General features: G+C 43.6%; 1 protein-coding gene across 2 annotated transcripts; it reads left to right on the forward strand.

Annotated features, from left to right (window-relative positions):
* Positions 1-6: 6 nt before the first annotated feature.
* Positions 7-18318, forward strand: Mns1 (meiosis specific nuclear structural 1). 2 transcript variants are annotated; one of them, XM_052713950.1, is made up of 10 exons: positions 7-136; positions 720-941; positions 3784-3911; positions 4926-5028; positions 7711-7940; positions 8375-8591; positions 8874-8981; positions 12183-12440; positions 15843-15968; positions 17431-18318. In XM_052713950.1, exons 1-10 carry the CDS (start codon positions 134-136, stop codon positions 17518-17520), a joined length of 1485 nt encoding a protein of 494 aa, XP_052569910.1. In that variant the 5' UTR covers positions 7-133; the 3' UTR covers positions 17521-18318. The 2 variants fall into 2 exon arrangements, with proteins under 2 accessions (XP_052569910.1, XP_052569916.1); XM_052713956.1 differs by lacking the exons at positions 7-136; positions 720-941 and adding an exon at positions 952-2832.
* Positions 18319-20003: the final 1685 nt, after the last annotated feature.

Below are 20003 nucleotides of genomic sequence, written 5' to 3' on the forward strand. Positions count from 1 at the left end.
GGGCGGGCGGCGCGCTCTGGCGGTTGCCGGGACACAGTGTAAACACTGTGCGGAGGCGGCGGCTGCTCGGGAAGACGCCTTTGCAGTTGAGGCAGGAGACGCCCTTCTGGAGGAGGTTTAAAGTCAGCTAACGATGGTGAGCAGCTTGGAGGCCGGCCGGGGCAGGGACTGGGGACCTCCCAACTGCATCTTTATTTACAGTCTAGAGCTCGCTACCTCTGAAATATAGTTCAAAGTGCGCAATCCGAGAGGTCAGTGAGAGGCTTTGAGTTGCTTTCTGGAAGGTTCTGGGTTGTTTTCTGAGGGACTCTCCAGGCGTTTCTGCACGTTTTTCCCCTCCCACCGATATAGATACATCTTAAAATCTGCTTTTTTTTCGGGGAAACTCTCTGAGTGGAGGTAAAGCTGCAGCTGGAGGGCTCGACATTATTTGTTCTCACTGGCACTGTTCAATTTTGAGTTAAGTTACTTCAACTTTTGCTGCTTCGCCTACAAAACAGGGAATATTATTAATACCCATTTAATCAGTACGTCATTATGTTACCCTATCACGTTTGAACTTCCATCTGGTGTACTATGAATTCAGGAAGGGGGCCGAAGACCCCTCAGACTGTTGCCTATTTTTACATCATTTGTTACAGGGATTTTCAGCAGTATCTTTTGGAAAAAGGGATCATGGAATATTGAAATATGTGTATTTCCCTTCCCCCTCATCATAGGACCCCAAAAATAGAACTCTGAGCTTTAGTGAGCGGCACCAGAAGTTAGTAGATGAAAACTTCCGCAAATCGTTGCATATCCAAATCTTGGATAAGTTAGAGAGGCAAGCCAGGAACCAGGTCGTGCAAAATGAAAACGATGAGCGGGTCGAACGGAAGAGACTCCTCAGGTTGCTGCAGAATGAGCAGTTTGAGCTGGACATGGAAGAAGCCATCCAAAAAGTAAGTGTCAGGGTTCGTTGTTCAATTTCCTTCATTTGGAAAATTTGGAAGAAGACTGCCAGTCCTGGTGTTGAGGAAACTGAGAAAGCTGGGAGCTGACTGAATCCTTCTGAGTCGTGGTTATTTCAGCTGAAGAACTTGGGGTCCGTTGGTCGGTCAGTTTTATGCTTTATCTATAAAATCCAATAATGGTACTCCCTGCCTAGGATTGCTTTAATAATGAGCAAATGTGAACTTTAGAACAGTGTGTGGCAAGAGCATATAAGCATTCTTGATATTGAACATAAATATGAAATCCATAATTGTTAACGTCACAATTTTGTTTATGTGAGTACAACTGTTGCCTTCTATAAGTTTCTAATAAGAAATTTAAGAATTCCTTTTTAAAAATTCCTGACATTAAACATAGACATTATTAAACATTAGGAGATGAACATGTGTATAAGGTATGCATTTATTCATATTTTTAATTTTTGAAGAATTCAGGCACCATATACATGTCCTGATCTACTGGCTAAATCTATTGTGAGTGTTTCTAAATATTTTTAGGAGATTGCAGTAGAGGAAACAGATGGGAAGTGATAGGTGGATTCTCGTAAGTATGAAAAGAGTGTCCTCATATTTTATTAAGTTTTGAGTATTTATTAAGTGTGCTATGTGTCCAGTATTGTATTTTATATATATTTTATTATTTATTTTATGGCTTATTTCCTTTTATTGCCAAGTAGTGTTCTGTAGTGTGGATGTACCACAATGTACTTGACCCTCACCTTATGAGGAATTTCCAATACTGGACATTATGAATAAATTTGCCGTAAATATTTAAATACAGATTTTTAAGTAAATGTGTCTCCTTTTCCTGAGACAAGTACTTAAGAATGTACTTGTTTTATTCTGTGGTAATTGTATGTCAGCTTTATGACAGAGCACCAGACTTATTTCCAGAGTGCCTCTGCTGGTTGACATTCTCACCCAGAAACGTGTGCACGGTACAGTTTCTCTCCATGTGCTAGCACCACTGGTTTTTGTTTTTTTAATGTGTGTGTGTGTGTTTTAAATGGATGTTCCAGTATGTATGCTGTGATATCCCAGTGTAATTTTAATTTGCTTTATAAAATGTTTGTTTTTATTATTTTTAATTGTGTGTAGATGTGTAGATACATTCATGGGAATGCAGGTACCCTCAGAGACCAGAGACATTGTATCTCTTGGATCTGGAGTAACAGGTAATGGGGAGCCACCTGAGGTGGGTGCTGGGAACCAAACTCAGGTCCATCTCTTCAATTCCTAATCTGCATTTCTTGACGGCTAATGATTTTTCATTGTTATTTTTGTTTTGTTTGTTGGTTTATTTACTTTTGAGACAGTCTTGATATGTAGCCCTGGCCTGGAACTCAGTCTGAGAGCAAGCTAGGCTTGGATGTTTGGTGGTGTTCTTGCCTTGACCTCCTGAGTTCTAGGTCACAGGCCTGCATCACCATGTGCTTCCTAACTCAGAAAGCAATGAGGCCTCCATATCTGCCCGCCATTTTACAGACCACATAAGAGAGGCCAGTGCAGGGAAGGCCTGAGAGAGAACCAGAGAACACAGGAGACACAATAGGGTAGTTTTATGTTAGTTTGACACAAGCTAGAGTTATTTAGGAAGAGAGAATCCCAATTGAGGAAGTGGCCAGACCGGCCTGTGGACCCATTTTCTTGATTAATGGTTGATGTGGGTGGATCCAGCTCACTGTGGTCAGTATCACCCATGGGCTGGTCATCCTAGATTCTGTGAGAAAGCAGGCTGAGCAAGCCATGAGGAGCAAGCCACTAAGAAGCATCCTTTCTTGTCTTCTGCATCAGCTCCTGCCTCCACGTTCCTGCTCATTATGGACTATAATGTGGAACTGTAAGCTGAAATAAATCTTCTCCTTCCCAAGTTGCTTTTGGTCATGTGTTTTATCACAGCAATGGAAACCCTAACTTAGACAGGCTGTAATTACTACAGATCATTGACTTAGGGGATAAAAAGTGTATGTGGGGGGGTGTAGGGGTGTGGGGGGGGGTGTAGGGGTGTGAGGGGGTGGGAGTGTGACCAATCTGTAAAATAAAGGAGACTGAGAAAGACAGTTAGATACAATGTGTGGACCTTGTTTGGTTTTGACAAAAGCATCTTTGAGATAGTTGGGGAATGAATGTGGGCAAGGCCTTAGACCTCACTCAGGAAATACTGCTAATTTGTGGTGTGGTCATGAAAAAGAAATTCTTGTCGGGTAGCTCCACACGGAGCTGTTTCCACAGTGGGCAGAGTGGCCGAGGCTATGTCTTATTTGTGTTTTTTAAAGCTGTATTTATTTTTATGTGAATGTGTGCACTGTGCATGTCTGGCACCAAGGAAGTCAGAAGAGGGCTTCAGAACCTCTGGAACAGAGGGTTGGGAGCCATCATGTGGGTGCTGGGAACCAAACTTGGGTCCTCTGCAAGAGCAGCCAGAGCCCTTAACCTCTGAGCATCTCTCCAGCCTCCTGGGATTTGATTTAAAATACTGTGGCAGAGATAACGAGAGAATAAGACAATTTGAATGAAATTTGAGAGTAGAGAAAGAATTGTGAAATATTGGTAAATTTAGAAAAGAATGAATATATAGGTACATTAATATTCCTCACACTATTGGTAATATCTAATTTTTTCTATGGTAACGTACTTGAAATGTTACTTGTTGAAATATTTTTTGTTTAAAGTACACAGTTGACTGTTGCCGTCAGGGCGCTTAGCTTGCTGTTCTGAAGCACAGGCCGCTTTGACAGTGAGAAGTCTGAGCTGAGGATGTAGGTGACTAACCATGCACTTCTCTGTCCAGGCGGAAGAGAACAAGATGTTGAAGGAGCAGCAGCTTGAACAGGAAGAGAGACTTGCAAACGAGCTGGCCAGACTGAAGCACGAAAGCCTGAAGGACGAGAAGATGAGACAGCAAGTGAGAGAGAACAGGTGTCGTGGTTTCCGCCCCTTGCGCTTGTCCTGTCCGTCACTGCGCCTTGGGTCGCCCTTAGCCCCGGAAAGGGAGACTCCTCATTAGATCATTGCCCTTAGAGTTCATGTTTTTCCTGGAAATACCACACTAACTTACAGACGCTCGTTGCAACGACTTTTGTTTGTTGTGGTGCCGGGTATTGAACCCAGAGCCTTCCTGTGCTAGACAAGTGCTCAGTCATAGCCTGAGTCATAGCCTCAACCCATGAGTAGTTGAGAAACTCAGCTGCATTAATAGAAGTAAATGTGAGTGTTGATGGGAAAACTCAGTATCAGTCCCTTCGGCCTTTTCCTTAAGGGTGACCTTTAAAATGATAGTTCTAATTACAGAAATCCTGACTTACTTGGCTTTTGTTGTTGTTTTTGTTTTAGATGGGGTCTCACTGTTTTGCCCTAGATGGCTTGGAACACCCTGTGTAGAGCAGGCTAGCCTCAAACTCAGAGATCCACCTGCTTTTGTTTCCCAAGTTCTGGGTTCTAGGGAAATTGCCACCGCTCCTCGCCCTATAATACATTTCTCAATGCTACTTAAGATTAAATTAAGTCAAGATTTAGGGGCACCAGAGCTGGAGATAAAGATGGAGTCTACTTCTCTAGGATGGAATAAAATGTGGTAGCGAAGGTAGTTTAATACTAACCTACTGCCAAGCTTTCAGGCCTGGGTTTGATCTCAGATCTACAGGGTGGGAGGAAAGGCCTGGGTTTGATCTCAGATCTACAGGGTGGAAGGAAAGGCCTCCCACAAATTAAAGTAAATAAATACATGTACAGGAAGATTAAATTAGAAAAGAGTAATCCTTCTCAAGCAGAAGGCTTAAGGGCTAACCTTGAAGTGTCTGTTAAATGTGATGAGTTAACTGGGGACTTGAGTGATACTAGTTGTATGCTTTGAGTAAATAAGAACTCACCAAATTATCTGTGAAGCTGAATTCTTTTATTATCTTCAAGTTTAAAGTTGCATTTTCCCCACAGTTTGGAACTCAGAGAATTGGAGCAGAAATTGAAAGCCGCTTACATGAATAAAGAGAGAGCTGCCCAGATTGCCGAGAGGGACGCCATCAAATACGAGCAAATGGTAAAGCTGCTTCGGGTTTCTGTGCAGTCGTTTTTTTTTTTTTTTTTTGGTTTTTCGAGACAGGGTTTCTCTGTGTAGCTTTGCGCCTTTCCTGGAACTCACTTGGTAGCCCAGGCTGGCCTCGAACTCACAGAGATCCGCCTGGCTCTGCCTCCCGAGTGCTGGGATTAAAGGCGTGCGCCACCACCGCCCGGCTGTGCAGTCGTTTTTAGCTTTGTACCCAGGCCAGGTTGTGAGAGCAGTGCCCTGTGAAGAACCTGCTCAGCCAGCATTGCCAGGGTCCCCAAATTGTAATGTTCAGACTCTTGGTGATGTCCCCGAGCTGAGCTTGCCTGAACGCTGGAACCCTCAGGCCCAGGTAGCTCCCACACTGACTGTGTTCTTGAACTTTTACCGTGACAAGCTAACACAGTACAGCTGGCTCCTAAAATGTGGTGACTATGTTTTTCCACTTTTTATCCTTGAGTATTGATAGCTTGGTGGTTTTAGAAGCCTCTCCTTTCCCCAGGCCTCTGTTTCCAGCCCCCATTCTAACTCTTGTTTTCTGAGGTAACCTTGTTTTCCTGGTTTTCTGTTTTCATCCTTGTCCACCTCTTGAAGGCAAGGTTGTTCCCAGGAGAGCAAGTCTCAGGAGTATTCCAGCAGCCATGTCATGCAGTATGAAAATAAGACTTGCTGAGTTAACACATAAAACCAAGGTACATGGTATCACCTGAGCTCATTTTCACAGAGGGGCCAGACAATTACATATGTTTATACATGTGGATTGTGACTACCAGCAAACATGTTTATACACATAGGATTATAGGTGTGATAACACAATATTTAAACCAGTGTGGTGCAGCATGAGAACTCCTAAAAAAGGCTACTTTAGAAGATTCTAGAACCGTGGTTCTCAACCTTCCTAATGCTGCGACCCTTTAATACAGTTCCTCATGGTGTAGCAGGGTTTGATCTCAGATCTACAGGGTGGAAGGAAAGGCCTCCCACAAATTAAAGTAAATAAATAATGTACAGGAAGATTAAATTAGAAAAGAGTAATCCTTCTCAAGCAGAAGGCTTAAGGGCTAACCTTGAAGTGTCTGTGACCCCCAACCATAACATTATTTCATTGCTACTTCATAACTGTAATTTTGCTCCTGTTATGAATCATAATGTAAATATCTGATATGCAGGATATCTGGTGTGTGACCCCTGTGAAAGGGTCATTCAACCCAGAGGGGTCAAGACCCACAGGTTGAGAACTACTCTTCTAGACCATGCTGCTAACCATGACAACCTGAGGAAAATGTGGAGACCTGTATGTGAGCTGTATCTTTTTTTTTTTCAATGATAAAATAGAACATTATGTACAGTTTGTTCAGTTGTTTGTAGTTTTAATTACTCTGATAGATGAGGTCATGCATAGCCATTGTAGATATTTGATTTCCAAAATTGCTACTATCTTCTACACCAAAATTGACTCACAAAATTAGAGTCATATACTCCTAGGACTTGACAAATGGAAGATCTGTATACTTGTTAGGTCTTTTTTTATTTTTATTTTTATTTATGTGTGTGTGTGTGTTTGCTTGTCTACATGCACTGTATGCATGCAGTGCCCATGGTGGCCAGAAGAGGGAATTGGGTTCCTAGAGTTGGAGTTGCAAGTGGTTGTGAGCTGCCTACTGGGGGTGCTGGGAACCGAACCCAGCTCACGTGAAGAGCAGTAAGTGCTCTTCCTGGACTGAGCCATCTCCCCAGCCCTAGCTAGTGTTCTTATCTGTAAAGTTAGAGCACAGTGTTTCTTTAAGTCTGTGGTAATCTATATACATTTTTGTTGTCATATATATTTTTTGCTGTCTTACATATTCTAAAAGAATGTAACGCCGCATGAGCAAAGACAAGAGAACCTGTGTTTAAGTCATGATAACTTAACATGCATGATGCCCGCCAGCTACTTTAGGAATTACCGCATTTGTTTTCCAGTCTGCTCCCTCTTTCTCTGTGCTGCTGACTGTCCCTGCATTTGGGATGTGGTCACACAAAGGGTAGTTTGAGTCATTACTCCAGTATGTCTAAAGTTATGAATTAGGCGGTTTGGAAATGCTGCAGAAAAGAAAGGCTTGTCTGTAACTCAGTGGGAGTGGAACCGTGTGAGTGACAATGAAGAGAACAGTCACAGGGACGTAGGTGACCTTTGCAGTTGAAATCCCCACACTGAGCCTTAATAAATAACAGAGAAGGATGTGTGGCAGGAAGGAGCTTCAGCTGGGGGAACTTGAGAGTTCTTCAGAGCCCTTGAACAGCAGCTGGGCAGGAGGGGTGTTCCACGGCAGCTGGTGAACAGTGCCATTAGTCACCGAGACTGCCTAGATCAGCTTACAGAGGAGGCAGGGGCTCGGCGGCCGAAGTAGTTACTAATAGAATACTTACAGCTTTACTCCGTATTTTCTGAACGTGGACTTTATTATCCTTGCCAGGTGTTACCCTAAGAGTTTCTGCAAAGATTAGGAACACCCCTTCAACGTCTGACTCATCACTCACACCCTCCAGGTCACAAAGGCTTCCTCTTGCTTTTAACCTAATAGATAACAAATATTTACATAACAGGTTTCGTCCTTTGCAACTGTGTCTGTTTATAGTGCTGTAATAAACTGTTCACTCCTGAAAGCGGGAAGATAAATGCTGTTTTAACACTAGAAACGTGATGCTGAGATAGCCAGGACCATGATGGAGGAGCACGAGAGACTCCTGAAGGAGGAGAGCGCCAAGCAAGAGCTGCGGGACAAGGAGAAGGCCCAGTACAACCTGGACCTCGAGAAGCAGCTGGAAGACCAGGAGAGGAGGAAGCAGGAGGCGTATGAGCAGCTCCTCAAAGAGAAACTCATGATTGACGAAATTGTCAGGAAGATCTACGAGGAAGACCAGGTGTAAGTGTACCCCAGAGGTGCCCTGCCCAGTGTGTGTGCTCGCCAGCGGGCGCTGTGCCATTCCTCATCTCTGTCAGCATGGGTATTAAAAGACGATCTGGAAAGTAATAGACCAGGTGTAAGTGGTAAATGACCGAAACCTTTGTTTTTCTTAAATCTGTACGTCTTATATGTCAGAACACGTGTTTTCTGATGCCTTTCCTTGTCACACAGCTTGAGTGCGGAGTACTGGGTGGCTTCTGTGGACAGAGTGCCACCTTTCTGAAGTGAGATGTTTTAAATGTCACCATTAGGAGAGAGGCCGGGTAGTATTCATGGAAAGTCCATACCTGATACCCAGAAAGTGTGCTGCATTAGTGACTCGAAAGCAGTCTGTTTATGTTTTGTTGTTTTATTTCTGTAACCATGAAACCATCCCCCTGATTGCTTTTTAGGGAAAGACAGCAAAAGTTAGAAAAAAGGAATGCAATTCAGAAGTATAATGAAGAGTTCCAGAGGGAGCAAGCCCTCTGGAGACAAAGGAAGCGTGAGGAGATGGAGGAAGAAAACAGGAAAATCTTAGAGTTTGCCAACATTCAGCAGCAGAGAGAGGGCGAGCGGCTGGCCAGAGTTCAGCAGAGTGAGGAGAAGAGGGCCCAGCGTCAGGCTTTGGTATGAAAAGAACGACTTTTTAAAGAATGCAGAGCTCCTGAAGCGGTTGCCTGATTCAGGTTTCCTAAATATGTGTTTTCTTTTTCTTTTTTTTTTTTTTTTTTTTGGTTTTTTGGTTTTTTGAGACAGGGTTTCTCTGTGTAGTTTTGGTGCCTGTCCTGGATCTCGCTCTGTAGCCCAGGCTGGCCTCGAACTCACAGAGATTCACCTGGCTCTGCCTCCCGAGTGCTGGGATTAAAGGCGTGTGCCACCACCGCTGGCTAACATGTGTTTTCTTAACAGCTGATCCAAAGGTTGGAGGAAATGCTGCGGCAGCGTGAGGACCTGGAGCAGGTTCGGCAGGAGCTGTACCAGGAGGAACAAGCCGAGATCCTGAAACTGAAAGTGAAAGTAAGTCAGAGCCAGAGAGAGACTAGGGAAGAGAGAATTCTGAGATGACGCTGGAGGAAGACAGCGCAGTTAAACTCAGCCACATTAGTGATTGCATTGTATGTCAACGGCATAAATACTGCGGTTAGAAGACTAAGATTGTCAAATTTGATAAAAGTAGAGCATCCTAAAGAACGTGATGTGTCGTTCACAGTCCGCACAGCTTACATGAGCACACATGGAAGGGACCTCAAAGCAGTGTGGAGGACAATTCAGGTGAAAGCAAACTGGGGTGTGTGTGTTAATATGAGACAAAGTGAACTTTGGGACAGGGAAGTTTTTAATCAGCTCCATCCAGGTAACTGGGATAATCCTAAGGTCTGTGAATTTTAACAGAACAGCTTCATGATACATGAGAGAAAACTGGCGGGAGTGAAAGGGGGAAGTAGAAGAGGAGGAGATCTCAGTGTTCCTCTGTCATTAATATGCCTGAGTCCCCAGAAACAGAGTACGCTCCCAATGACAGCATTGCCTGACCACGCTGATCCAGCCTATGTTAGAGAAGACTCCACCCAACAAATAGCAGCTCCCAGGACACAAAGCAAACTCTACATTCACAAGATCTTAAGCCATCAAATCTGTTTTCTCACTAGGGTGAAGGATCAGTAATGAGAATGACCGTATAGTCCTGAAGTATACTGTAATGAAACAATGCATTTCTAGATAAGCAATAAGCAAAGGAAAGATACTTCCTACTGAATGGTGGTCATTTTTAAAAATGGAGCAAAACATGTAGGATATAGCAGAGGTTAGTGGACAGTATTATCTTTAAGTACATTCTTAGAAAGGAATAGGTACAAATCAATGATCTTGTGCTTACACATGTATTTATACACAAATGTTCATAGCAGGCTTTCTGATAGCTAAAATATGAAAGTAGCCTGCATGTCCATGATGGGTGTATAAACAAGATGCTGTACTGAGTCTTTAGGTGTGTTAAAGAACACTCAATGTTCTGTGAATGGATGATAGAGTAGAGCTTCATGAGATAGCTGCTTTCCTGGGGCAGCATCCTATGGAAATTCGCTTTTTTTTTTTTTTTTTGTCCTTCAGGGACAGCTGTGGGGCACATTTGTAAGATTAACCATGCTGGCAGCTTCTCCACAGTGGGGGAAGAGTTTTGGCAGCCAGGAGCAGACCTCTCTACCCATCCCTCACCAACTGGACAGTTATTGATGAGTGATGGCTCCTCTGTCCTTCCTAGGGAAGGTCCTGAGAGCACAGCCTCTGTGCCCACAGTGTACCCATCTTCCCAACATGCCCTGTGTTGTCTCTTCTTCTTTCCTGCTACACTGTTTCTCACTGCTGCTTCCTGGAACTGTCTACATAATGCAGCACCTACATACATGTCCTTGTTTAATGCTGTGATTCTGCCAGAGAACCTAGAGAATCTCTGGAAAATCACTGGGGTCAAAGTGACTGACTGTACAGCAAATGACCTTTTTTTTGGTGGGGTTGTTTCTCTGTGTAGCCCTGGAACTTGCTTGTAGACCAGGCTGGCCTCAAATTCAGAGATCCACCTGCCTCTGCCTCCCGAGTGTTGAGATTAAAGTTGTGCACCACCACCACCCAACAATGTACAGCAAATGATTTGACGGTTTCGAGACCATGTAACAAGGTTTAGAACACAGGAAAGGACAGGAAGTTTGGCAGCTTGTACTGATAACTAGTATAGTCCTCATTGCAGACCTAGCGGAGGGTGTGTGGACATTTTCACAGCAGAGCAGTACTTTGGCCAAATACCTCTCCCCTCTTTTTTTCCAAGATGGCTTCGCTGTTGAATTAAATCAAATTTTGCATAGGTGGTAGATTCCCAGGACTTCATACATATATATGTATGCATATATATACATATATATAATAATCTAATATATATAGATATTAGACTTAGTACTATGTGGAGCACATTACTGTGTGCAGAGGGACATGACAAACTCAAGAGGCATTCGAGACTAAATATCACACACTAAACTGTCTTCTCCAAGCCTTTGATGTCTGTGTAAAACATGGCAAGTAAGTACAAAATACTCAGTATAAAACATCATGTGCTCAGACCCTCAAAGAGCAAGAGACTGTGTCTTTGAGGCGCTTTGTTACTTTTGGAATGGGATGAGTAAGGCATATGCACATCACCTAGAGTGTGGGGGCGGGTACAGACGTTAAGGGTGTTAGAGCAGATGGACATTAGCTGACTAGAGTGAGTGTACAACATTGGCTGCCGCGAGTTTGTGCTCGGATCGGGCAAGGGGGACTAGGTTAGAAGAGGTGAGCTAAAATTTGTGCCAGTTCTAGTTGAGCAGGTAGACGATAGGACAGGAAGTCCAAGACGTAATTAATAGAGTTTAGGTGTCAGGAATGTGATGGATGATTACTATAAAATGTTTACATTTTTTGTATATGCTTACAGGAAAGGAATTTAGTTGTGTCCAGTAAGTTTCTATTTCCCTGAAAAACTTCTAATTCCATTGCTAGATAACTGGTTTTTTAAACTGTTTTGGAGGTTTGTTTTTTGAGAATGATAGGAGGGTTGGAATACTAAAGTAAGTACATGCAGCTTTGATTTCACAAAGGGAAGAAGTTACAAACTGGAAAATGTGTGTGGACAGATGATAGAAGACCAGTAAACTCGGGTGTGTCCTCTCAAAGCAGTTACACATTCATTCTGAGCTTAGAAACAAGACAGCAGCTATATACAACTTAAAATCTGAGAATAAATGACTGCCATGCCATAGAACTAAGTGATTAGAGCACCTGCCGCTCTTGGAGGACCCAAGGACTTGTAACTCCAGTTCCGGGGTACCCCACATCCTTTTCTGGCCTCAGTGGGCCTCTCGCACATACATGTGCGTATGCACGTGCAGACACACACATATAAGTAAAAATAAATTTTTTAAAAGAACATGACATTTTATTCAAATAGTCTTAAGTGGGACAGAGTGTTGTCATGAAAAGGCTTAATTCTGTTTATGTGATTTCGTATTGTAATGCGCATCAAACCCAAATCTGCCCTTCTCTTTTGTCTTCTTGTTTCCTGAGACAGCATCTCACTAGCCCAGACTGGCTTCAAGCCCCTGGTCCTTCTGCTTCTGCCCTCTGTGTGCTGAGATTGCCCTCTCACGAAGGTGCAAGGAAACCCTTAACTCTGGCTCCATCACTGTGCAGGAGGAAGCGGAGCAGAAGCTGCGGAAGCAGAGGGAGATGAAGCAAAACTTTGAGGACCAAATGGCACTGAAGGAAATAATACTCCAGGCTGCCAAAGAGGAGGAAGAGACCTTTAGAAAGGCCATGCTGGCTAAGTTTGCTGAGGATGACCGCATAGAGCTCATGAATGCCCAGAAACAACGGATGAAGCAGCTGGAGCACAGACGGGCGGTGGAGAAACTCATTGCGGAACGGCGCAGCCAGTTCCTTGCAGACAAAGTAAGAAAAGCCTTGGGGTCTATGGGTCTCACTGAACAGCAACCAGCTCTTCTAGTCCTCAGTAAACGTTTGCTGAGCACAGCCTCCCTTGTGGTCCTCCCCTTCAGGTGAAGCAGGTCTCAGCAGTTCCACTGTAGGTGTCCTGGAGGCTGGCCCACCCGCAGCTTCTGGGGTTCTTGGATTGCTGCCTCCGTTTTGTCAGAACCTGGAATTGCACACACCTGACTTCACCTGAGCACTGGGGATATGAACTCAGGTCCTCGTGCTCGTGTGGCAAGCACGTTATCCACCGAGCCATTTACGTGTCCTATAATGTTAGGTATTTGTTTACTAGTCTTACATGATCTGTAAGTTTACTGAGTGATCATTTATTAAGGCATCTAGAAACTGGTTATTGAGGCTTTTATGTGCTGGTGCTGAGAACCAACATCTGTGCCATCCATGAATTTACAGTCTTGGTTGAGAAAAATTAAAAGTCAAGTATATTTCATGTGTGATGACAAAGGTTTGGAGGTGTTGGTATAGCGGGGAGGAATTACACATTAGGATACTTCCGTACATTAAGATGGGTTTCCCCCCAGAGAAGTCCCTGGAGAATTAGGAAGATCTCGTGTTAAGGCTGGCATGCAGAAGGGCGGCTCACGTGGCAGCATTGAGAGGAGATGTAGAAGAGCTGATACTGGATCGGGGAGAGCAGTCAGCAATGCACTGGGTCTCAGTGAGAAGCGGTAGTATGTGCAAACAGAGAAGGGTCCCTCAGATGCCAGCCCCACAGAACTGATGAGGAGGGGACCAGTTAGACCTGGAGAGGTGAGGACTGAAGGGGCTAGTGATGACAAGTCCAGTCACTTCCCTCTTCAGTGAGAAGGGCGTGTCCTACAGATTATGTAGAGGGAAGAGCAGATTTTGAAGAGTATGTATTCACATTGATTTTTGTGGCCAGAGGAGGTTGATTGTTAGAAATGTAGACTTAGAAGTTGTACAGGGAACAGAATGTAAGTTTGACATACTGACTTAAATATTTATGTTCCATTGACAAAATTGAGAGACTCCTCAGATGGTATGTGTCACTGAACAGATATGTTTGAGGAACCTAACATAGTCATGTGTGCATACTTTAAGAGATGAAGCTTCCTAGGCATACAGTCAGAGCTGTGCATACCAGAAGTGGCAGTCCTAACCTACGGACTGTGAACAGCAGCAGTAGGAGGTGACAGAGAGAATGTGGATATTCTTTTTTTAAAAAAGTCAATAAAACTGTGTGATAATTTCCCCTTTGCATATAGGGTGGAAGGAAGGAAGGAGTCAGAATAATCCAAAGGTTTCAAGTACGACGAACTCAAGGACACCTGTGCAGTTCCCTTTTAGAGGGAAGCTTGGGTTGTTTTGGTTTGTTTGTTGAAGAAGTGCTTACCTGGGATTAAGCAGCAGGAAGAGGTTTATGTGAGATGTTGGTCTAATAACGAGAAAGCATCCGGGGGTTTAGGATTGAGTTGTGGAGAGCACTGTGGCTTAAGATGAGGAGGAAGGAAAAACCAAAAACACGTTCAAAAAGCTAAAAGACTGGAAATGGTGTAATCACAGAAAACCAAGAGGCCAGCAGGCCCTCCTGCTTCCTGCCATTTCTGCTTGGTCTCCTTGTAACTAACTGGTCAGTCTGCCAGTTAGTGATTTTTATAACTCTCCTGTCCCTTTCACACTTAAGCCTCAGTGGACTCTTAATCAGATAAAAGCCTCTATTGCTTAGGCTTGGTGTAAATCAGTCTTGGCCTGGATGTAGCCTTTAAGGGAGATCATGACCTATAAGTGCAGTTTGCCTGACACGTGGTAAATATTTATAGATGTTGAGTTAATGAAGGCAATAGCTGTTAGCACAGTAATTAAGAAGGCAGACAAGGAAAACGCTTTGGAATTGACTGGAAGGCCTTGAGTTCTCTCCTGTTAAAGGGTAGGACCAGTGATGGACCGGCATATCTAGGGTTACAGAGCTGATCAGAACACTCATAGATGACCCAGCCAGACATGTCCGTGTGGAAATCACTAAAGCCACCCAGTGACACACGTATACGACTTAGGTTTGGAAACAGCAACAATTTTGTTTTGGCCCAGGGGCAGATGTGGATGTCTTAACTACAGAACTTAATAATTCATGACACTGTGTAGCCCTAAAAGCAGTAAACTGCCCATTTGTATTTTAGAGAGAGGCCTAAGTAGGTGTCTATAATCCTGTCTCCCTCTAAGAACGTGTGTGGTTTAGACAACATCCTAACTACTCCCTAAGGCGTTTCTTACCACAATCTATTCAGACCTTGTCCCACACCTTTCTAAACCTCATGCACTAACTTACTGTAGAATTATTCGACAGAAGGATGAGCACTTAGTGTGGGGTAGCGCACAAGAAAGGAAATCCTGTGTTGTGCCCAAGTTAGAGAGGTTACACGGTCTGGTAAAAATGCAGTAAGAGGGGCTGGGCTGGGCTCTGGGGAGAGTTCTTAGGGAGCCTGTATGAAACCCAGGCTCCGTTCCCACCACCGCAGATCCCGCTCAGTAGTCTTATTTGGGAAAGGCTTGTGTGTCCCGAAGGGCCCTAAGACTGTGCAGACAGCATCCCATCTGCATTGTATGGCTCAGAGTGTTCAAAGGTTCAGAATTCTCCAGAAAAGCACCAGAGCTCCTATGCTGGGACTCTGACCTCTGCAGTGTGCTGCCCACCTGAATTCGCAAAACTAGATCCTCAGACAACCCTGGTCTCTTTTGTGCGTTAGGATTTTTATTTTTTTTGTCTTACACTGTAAACTGCTTTGAGTATCCTGGGTACCTGGTATATGGTGGGAACTCCATAAATGTTTGCTGAATTTATTAGGAAATTGCTCCTTTGAATACATTTTTTCTTGAGATTGAAAATTTTCCTAAAAATACATACTTGCCTCTTTAAAATTTGCTGTCATAAGGGCTAGGACTGTAGCTCAGTGGTAGAGTCTTGCCCAGCAGGTGCAGGGCCCTGGGCACAAACACCCTACTACTGAGTAAAGAGGAAAAATGTGGGCGGGGCAATGATGATGACAATACAGGTGTGTTGTGCTTTCCTAAACAGAAATGGAGGAGGAGTGGATAGGGTGGGAACAGAGGGTTGAGGGAGAGGGACTGGGAAGGGGGGGGGGGGCTGCAGCCAGGATGTAAAATAAATAAATAAAACATAAAAATAAAAGAATTCAATCTTTTTATTAAAAAACTACAGGTATGTATATTTATCTATGTAAAAGACATACACTCTTGTCTTCTAAACTTACAATTAGCCCATCAGGATTATCATTTAGTTCCCTGCAAGAACAGTTTCATGTGTAAACTTCTAAGAGATTAATGTGTCTTGTGACAGTAAAGACACTTTGCTTTCTTTTCCAGCAACGCGAGCTGGAGGAATTACAGCTCCAGCAGAGACGGCAGGGCTGCATCAATCAGATCATTGAAGAAGAAAGGCTGAGACTCCTCAAAGAGCATGCTACGAAACTGCTAGGCTACCTCCCCAAAGTGAGTGAGACTCCGTTAGTGTGTGATCCTCATGACGTATAATAATGGATGCTAGAATGTCAGAGGGTGTGCCTTCCTGTGCTTTCGTGCTGTTCTGAAGGAGCAGTGAGGTCCTGGCCAGTGCTGAAGCCCTGTAGTCCTTTGAAACACCTCTATAATAAGGGTTGGTCTTGGAACGTTGTTAGCTATCTGAGCCAGAGTTATGGAACTTCTTTTGTTTCTTACTTACTTACTTGCTTACTTTTTGAGACAAGGTCTTTCGCAGCCTGGCCTGGAACTCCCTATGTAGCTGAGGATGACCTTGAACTTTTGGTCCTCCTGCTTCTACCTCCCGAGGGCTGGGACTACAGGCTTGTGCTACTTTGCTGAGCTTATTCGGTGCTGGGGATCTAGCCCAGAGCCTGCACACACTAGGGCTTTATCCAGTGAGCTGCATCCTCAGTCCCTGAGCTAACACTTTTACGGCCCTTTGTTCTCCTGGTGCATGGGGCATCTAAAAACAAACTACCCTAGAGCGACTATATAAGGGTAAACATTGAAGCCTTGTCATTGGTGATACACATGAGTATGTATAGACCTGAGTCGGAGATAAGCCCTCCCTGTTAAAGACCGTGCTGTAGGTAGGCACTGGGCAGCCTCCACTTTTGAGAGTAAGTCCGAAAAGCAGTGGATTTTCATGTGTATCTGAGACACAGTGACTGCCAATAATGAGCTTTCTAGTCCGTATAAACATGGAGTTTCATAAAGCCATACATAGTCCTTCAAATATACAAGTCATATTGTTTGAGGTCATTATTGACAGTGCAGTATCAAGTATGTGTTTTGTCTTTAGCCCCTAACCAAGAAAAGGAGAAGAAAAATTACTCAAAGTTCCTGGCCACAGGGTCTTGCAGTCTAATTAGCTAGGTAGATTTAATACAAAATGATAAATTGATGTTAAAACTCACCATGACTGCTATATTTAATAAAACAGACTATGAATGCTAAGAGAACTTTTGGATTTCAACCTTTTAGTGAGAGAACCTTTTAGTAATAGGCAGAAAGGACCTATTAGAGTTAAACTTAATGTCCCAAAATGAGCTTCGAACTGAGGCAGGAAGCATGTAGCCATGCAGTAATGTAGCCTAGGTCAGCCTAATCACGCTTCCCACCCCTCCGCATATACTACGACAGCTCGTCGGCTCGTTTAGACGAGGGTGGAGCAGAGCGGCCCTAAGCTCGCTCCTTCCAGGCAGTGTAGGCAGTCATAGTTGCGGATCTGTGCCCTTGCGCTCCCTCCACTCTGAAGGTGACAGTCAGGAGCTGGGGCAGCTCAGTGGAGCCATAGTCTTGGGAAACTAAGCTTCATTCACCTGTTGGATGGATTTCATTTATTAGCTTTGTGTCCACGCATGCTATCCCTAAGAGCATTCAGTGAAATGCTCTCACGTTCAAAAGTAACCAACAAAATGCTTTTTTGCAGGGAGTGTTTAAAAGAGAGGATGATGTCGACATGCTTGGTGAAGAGTTTAGGAAAGCGTATCAGAAGAGGAATGAAGTTGGAGAGAAGTGATGATCAGCAGGAGCTGATGGGACCTGGATTTTTCAGAGGCTACCACTAGATGTCAGTGTAACTGCTGTTTACAGTTGGTGACAGGTCCCGGTGTCTGTCTGCATGTTCTAAAACCTCCTCCTGTTTCACCATTTATACACAGTTAGACAACAATTAAACACATCAGTACTGTAACTGCAGAATCAGTCACTTGTATTCATTGTGCATTCTACGAGGCTGTCATGTTGCAGAATTCCATAGAACCACAGCGGCCAAGAGAAGTAACTGGTCAATGCTTCCAGTATTGTTCAGAGATTTTTCTGTATATTCATCCTTATGACAGTACAGATATCTCTTCAATACACTGCTTTTTTAAAATTTATATATTCCTGATAATGATTATTCTCATGAGAAACCCGCATACTGGCTGTTTGCTATGACGTGTGTATACTCATTCCATTCCCACCAAGAGCCTGTAGTGGTTCCTTTTTCTCCATAGCCTCTCAAACAGTTGTTATCCTTTATTTTTATTTCGTGTTTATGGGGATTTGTCTGCATGTTTGTATGTACATCACATGTATGCAGTGCTTGAGGGAGGCCGGAAGAGGGTGTCAGATCGCCCTGAACTGGAGTTAGAGACAGCTGTGAGCTGCCACGTGGGTGTAGAGGATCTTCAAGAGCAGCCAGTGTTCAGAACTGCTGAACCATCTCTCCAGTTCCTATCTCATATATGTGTGTGATATCATATATGTGATGTTATGTACTATACATGCATATATATGCTTATACACACACATCTATAAAGCTGTTTTAATCTGGCTGAGGTGTTTGCTCATTGTAGTTTTACTGTTTATTTCCCTGAAAGGAATGTTAGTGGTTGGTTGTACGTCTTCAAGAAATGTCTATTTAGGTCTTTTTGTTCTCTTGATCTCTCTCCCTCTCCCTTCTCTTTCTCCCCCTCTCCCATGGTTCCCCTCTCCCTCTCTCCTTGCTATTAAGTTAGAATCCATACATGGTTGGTTTTCTGGGTTTTGTTTTGTTTTTCAGAGACAAGGTCTCTGTGTAGCTCTGGCCACCCTGCAACTCCCAAAGATCAGCCTGCCTCTGCCTCCCAGGTACTGGGATTAAAGGCGTGCGCCACCATGCTAGGCTCACGCATGTTTTGGATTTTAACATTTTTAACCTATTCTGTGGTCTGTTCCCTCTCTCTCTCTCTCTCTCTCTCTCTCTCTCTCTCTCTCTCTCTCTCTCTCTCTCTCTCTCTCTCTCTCTCTCTGTTGTTTCCCTTGCTGTGCAGCTTTGTGATAACTGCTTTTGTGTGTCATATCTTAACCAAACCAAACCAAACCAAAAACCTGCCTAGTTCCACATGGTGGCGGGCGCTTCCTGCCCTTTTCTACCTCCATGGCTGACACCTCGTTAGTGCAGCGTCTTGTAGCTGGCTTTGAATTAGCTGGGGTTTGCCTGTTGCTCGTATTCTCAAGGTCACTTTGGTGATGTGTGCTCTTGTAGTTCCGTGTGGCTTACATAATTGTTTTTCCTGTTTCTGAAGAAGGCTCTGGGTGTTGCCACAGGGACTGCATTAATTATAGACCTCTCTGGGCAGTCTGTATAAAGACTATTTATTGTCTCTAGTTTCCTTCATCAATATTTTATAGTTTTCAATACAGACATCTTTAATCTCATTGGTTAAATTTAGTCTTAAATGTTTTTGTTAGATATTACAAATGGGATTACTGTAAATTTTCTTTCACATTTGGCCATCTGTGCATGAAAATGCCACGTCTTTCCCTTGTGTGTGTTATGCTAGGGCTTGAGCCTGGGGTCTCTTATGTGCTCTATATATGGTCTACCACTGAGCTATAGCTCAAGCTGTGATTTTTGCTACTGTTGCTTCTGAGTCTTATGTGTTGGTTTTATATCGTGTAACTTTACTCAGTTGATTTGATCTGAAAGATTTTTGATAATGGACAGTTCAACTTTTTCTTCCCAGTCATATTTTTTCTTTCTCTGGCTTGTTATCTCCTGCTGGCACTTCTGCTATGATTAAAAAAAAAAAAATTTTACATGTTTTTGCCTACATGTATATGTACTACATGTATGCAGTGCTCAAGAAGGCCAGAAGAGGGCATCATATCCCCTGGAACTGGAGTTACATGATTGTGAGCCACCTTATGGGTGTTGGAAACCAAACTTGAGTCCTCTGCAAGAGCAAGCAGCCAGTGCTCTTCACTGCCTGATTTCAGGTCTTGCAGGTGTGGCCAGCCTGGCCTGTGGTCAGGACAGCTATGAATACAGCCCAACACAAATAGCAAATTTACAATACTATGAAAATTTTTGTGTTTATTTGTAATTCTGTTGCACAGTTCTCCAGGGTGAACTTTGTAGATACACAAATATGTAAGGATAAGCTTCAAGTTTTCCTGCTTGGGATGTTCGTTTGTCATCTGTTGAAATATATTCCTTCTGTAACCTACTTTGTGGACAGTGTTTGTTGTGAATGG

This window comes from Peromyscus californicus, unplaced genomic scaffold (assembly GCF_007827085.1).
Source record: "Peromyscus californicus insignis strain IS unplaced genomic scaffold, ASM782708v3 Scaffold_11__1_contigs__length_118956290, whole genome shotgun sequence".
NCBI classification, from domain to species: domain Eukaryota; kingdom Metazoa; phylum Chordata; class Mammalia; order Rodentia; family Cricetidae; genus Peromyscus; species Peromyscus californicus.